The sequence below is a fragment of the Momordica charantia genome, assembly GCF_013281855.1.
Source record: "Momordica charantia cultivar OHB3-1 chromosome 2 unlocalized genomic scaffold, Mcharantia_2.0 BLBB01000002.1, whole genome shotgun sequence".
In the NCBI taxonomy this organism is placed as follows: Eukaryota; Viridiplantae; Streptophyta; class Magnoliopsida; order Cucurbitales; family Cucurbitaceae; genus Momordica; species Momordica charantia.
In genome coordinates, this window is record NW_028275160.1 from 13,016,628 (window position 1) to 13,020,466 (window position 3,839).

At 34.1% G+C, this 3,839-nt stretch overlaps 1 protein-coding gene across 1 annotated transcript; it reads right to left on the bottom strand.

Annotated features, from left to right (window-relative positions):
* Positions 1 to 222: 222 nt before the first annotated feature.
* Positions 223 to 1,072, bottom strand: LOC148212844 (uncharacterized). Its single transcript, XM_088120393.1, has 2 exons — positions 544 to 1,072; positions 223 to 323 (listed from the first exon to the last, which is right to left on the bottom strand). The coding sequence occupies exons 1-2, from the start codon at positions 1,070 to 1,072 to the stop codon at positions 223 to 225; spliced, it is 630 nt and encodes a 209-aa protein (XP_087976519.1).
* Between the last annotated feature and the right edge of the window lie 2,767 nt (positions 1,073 to 3,839).

Genomic DNA, 3,839 nt, shown 5'->3' on the forward strand with positions numbered 1-3,839 from the left:
AAACTCGTGAAAGAGGTTTCGGTTTAAGCAGAAGTGTCGGGAAGCTCCAGTGTCTAGAACCCAACCGGACTTGTTTTCAACTAAGTTTGCTTCCTCAACTACAGTAGTAATGATGTTGTCCATCTCAGCAATGTTGCCTTGTGGAGCATGCTTTTTTATGGCTTTCATTTCCTTTGGTTGCACTGGTAGGACTGTGTCCAGGTTTTCCGCACACGAAACATACTATCTTTGATATTTCAATTCTTCCACCAGAACTCTTGAATTGAAACCCTTTCTTCTTTGAGACTCTTTCCTCGGCAACCTGTTTTTCTTTACTTTTGAACCTGTATTTATTCACACCAGAATATTCAATTAAGTTAGCATTAACTAAATTGACAAGTTGAGAAGAGAGCTTATCCTCTTGCTTATTAGCCTCTTCTCTCCCCATATGACGAATCAATTCTTATGAGGTAAGATCTTTCTTCTTGTGTTTCAGATGATTGCGATAATCTCTCTAGGAAGACGAAAATTTTTTAAGCAGTACATTTGTCTGGGGGATTTTACACATCTTCATGCCCTTGGATAAAACATTAGCCACCAAATTCTTGTACTCGTGAACTTGATCCATAATTAATTTGTCATCTGCCATTTGAAACTGCAGCCATTTGCCAACCACATACTTATTTCTCTCATCATCATCTCCACCATGTCTTGACTCCAGAGTGTCCCAAATAATCTTTGCAAATGTTTTAGCAACAAAAAGATCAAATAGCGAGTCATTCATATGGTTGAGGAGATGCCCACGGATAGTCTTGTTATCCTTCTCGAATTTATTGGCGATAGCGGCAGCGGCGGTGGTGGTAGTGGCTCCGACGGCAGCTTCGGTGACAGCTCCGACAACATTTCCGGCGACTCCAGCTATAGTTACGACGGTGGCAACGACATCGGTGGCTACGGTGGTCAGGACATAGTCTACCTCCAATTGCTCGAAGAAGATGAGTAGCTTTAGAGACCAGTGATGGTAATTAGATCCATCCAATGATTCGAGTTTGGACAGATCTGGAAGTACCTTGTCGGATCTTACTGAAGCCATAGAATTTTGCTTTTAAATTATTGAGAAATATGAGGAAGAAGACGTTGTTGTGTCGTGGAACCCGCTGTCTTAAAGCAAAATTAGACACGACCATGATGTTAAATCGTTAATTGTCGGTTGCTTCCCAAAGTTAACACAATACTCGAACTCAGGCGTGCACACGCCAAAAAAATAGCTCAGAACAAACTTGAAAATAGAAAATGAAAGATAAATCGAGAGAGAAGTAGAAAGAGAGAAGAATGTTGTAGAAAATCATGTCATGTAAATGAAAACAAGGAGGGTATATATAGGCCTTGGTTGGAAACAATTTTTCGTCACATTAATTTTAAATAATAATAAAACGTGAAAACGCACCAATAACATTAAAAAGCATTCACGAAATGACCGGCCATAATGAGAAAAAACGTTTACAAAATCAAAGTGTTCACGAAATCCAACCCGTTTTACTAAGTCAAATCTATCTTTTATTTTTAATGGGCCTGCTGTGGGTGGATCAAAGTGGCCGAAATGCCACTGATATGCTAAATGGTTTTTGGACCGTGGGGTTGATCAAACAATGGACCATCAAACATAATTTTGTAACAAAAATTATTGTTATTATTATTTTTCCTTTTGACATTCCTAACATCTTCTTCTCATTCTAAATCTTTCTCTCTCAAACTCGCCCACGAAACCTAGATTGGCGACCCGAGGGTAGTGAACGGCAGTGACGCGACATCCACTCATGTGATCGATCTCTCATGAACTTCGGTGTCCACGAGATTAGTGGCGGCAAGGTAAAACCCAACGGCAACCACACGAAATCAAGCGTCAACTGATCCAACGGTGTCGCAATAGATTTCTGACGGCCCGACAATGCATGAATGCAAACCTTCTTCTCCACAAACTCCAGCGACCAATAGTGTGTGAACCAAATTCGGTAACAATGTTATATCTACACGACCTTCAATCTCCACGAGTAGCTGCGACCGACGACCTCAAGCCAGCGACGACTATCAGATTTGCAATGGCCTTGTCGAACCCATGACGATTTCTTCCTTCTGTCCAGATCTACGATAGCCCTAGAATTTTTTTTTTTTTTAAGAGAAAGTATATGTTGGGTATATATTTAGGTATATACAGTATATGTTGGATATATGTTTCTTTTAATTAAATCATGTATATGAAGCATATGTTGAATATCTTATAGAGTATATGTTGGGTATATGTAACCCATTGGGGTTATATTATTATCATATTGTAAGTTCGATAGAAAAATATATAATATATTATATAATTATTGTTGGAATATATTATATACTCCAATAGTTTAATATATACCAATAAAAAATATATATTATATAACTTCTTGGATGAAGATATATTTATCATACTATTCACCTGAAAGAAAAGAAATTGGAAAAAAAAAATAAGGGGAAGAATATAATTAAAATATGGAAAGAATATTTTGCAGGAATATATTTTTATGATACTATTAAAAATAAGACGACGCCGGAAAAAGAAAAGATGCCAGAAAAAATAATATGCTTAAGAAGAATGAAAAAAAACAGGAGAATGACGGTTTGTTCAATTTTCCAACGAGGGGTGATAATTTCAAATTGGACAATTTGTTCTCTAGAAATTGAAGGATTTAAATGTTTATTTTTTTAAGAGAAAAATATGAGACATTTTTGGTTGGGTAGGAGAGAGATTTTTAAAATTTTGAACATATTATATTAATTACAAACCATCTAAATATGGAAAAAAATTGAATAAAAATCAAATCTAAATATTCAAAAAAACTCACAAATCTCATCCAAATAAAAGTAATAATTAAAGATAATCTTGGAATTAATTTCAAATCTCAAAATCCAAATGTGTAAAATTTGTTTCAAAAGTAATAATTAAACACAATCTTGGAATTAATGAAAAATTTCAAATCTCAAGATCCAAATATGTAAAATTTGAAAACAATTTGAAATATAGTTTCTATTATGGCTGTGATTTTCATTTCATGCTAATATATTTATTAATGATTAAATTTTAAATTTGTAATATTTTAATTAATGTAATATACTTCTCTAATAAATCAATGGTAACTAAACGTAAAGAAGAGAAAATAAAGGAGATAATCTGTATCACTAAAATTATATTCTTTGCTCAATAATAAAGGGGGTTGAGTACTGAATATAAATAAGAATAATAGAAGAGATAATGTCAAGGGTTGTTTTAGAAGCTGATTTACACAAATGTCTAAAGTTTTTCAATTTTACACTTTTAGATTTGTGCAGGTTGGATTTTATTTTAATATCGATTTTACCCTAAATATAAAAGATTTAATTTCATAAATTGTTATCGTAATCGTTTAATTATTGTGGGTCCCATACAAATTTTCAACTCTAATCCCTCAATTCACTCCTTCAAAAAGATTTATTCTCTTGATTTACGAATATTATTAATTACAGAAATATCAAAATCATTGTCTCCCCTTTTATAATTTTCCACCGCCAGATTTCCCCTTGTTCATCTCTTCACTAACCTCTACTTGTTCCCTAACCTTACTGTTATTTGAGTGGATGTTTTTGTGGCTTATTTGAGTGCTTGTTCCCCTTTCTTATTTCATTGGCCTGCAAGTTTTGTTTCAGTGAAATCAATTTTTGGAGGTTTAGCTGTTGATTAAGTTGGTTTGGCAGTATCTTCTTTCTACCGTTTTGCAAGGTATAAATTTGGCAAGATATTCTTTCTACCATTTTTGAGGTCATTTATGGCCCCCGTAGGTTTTCAAATG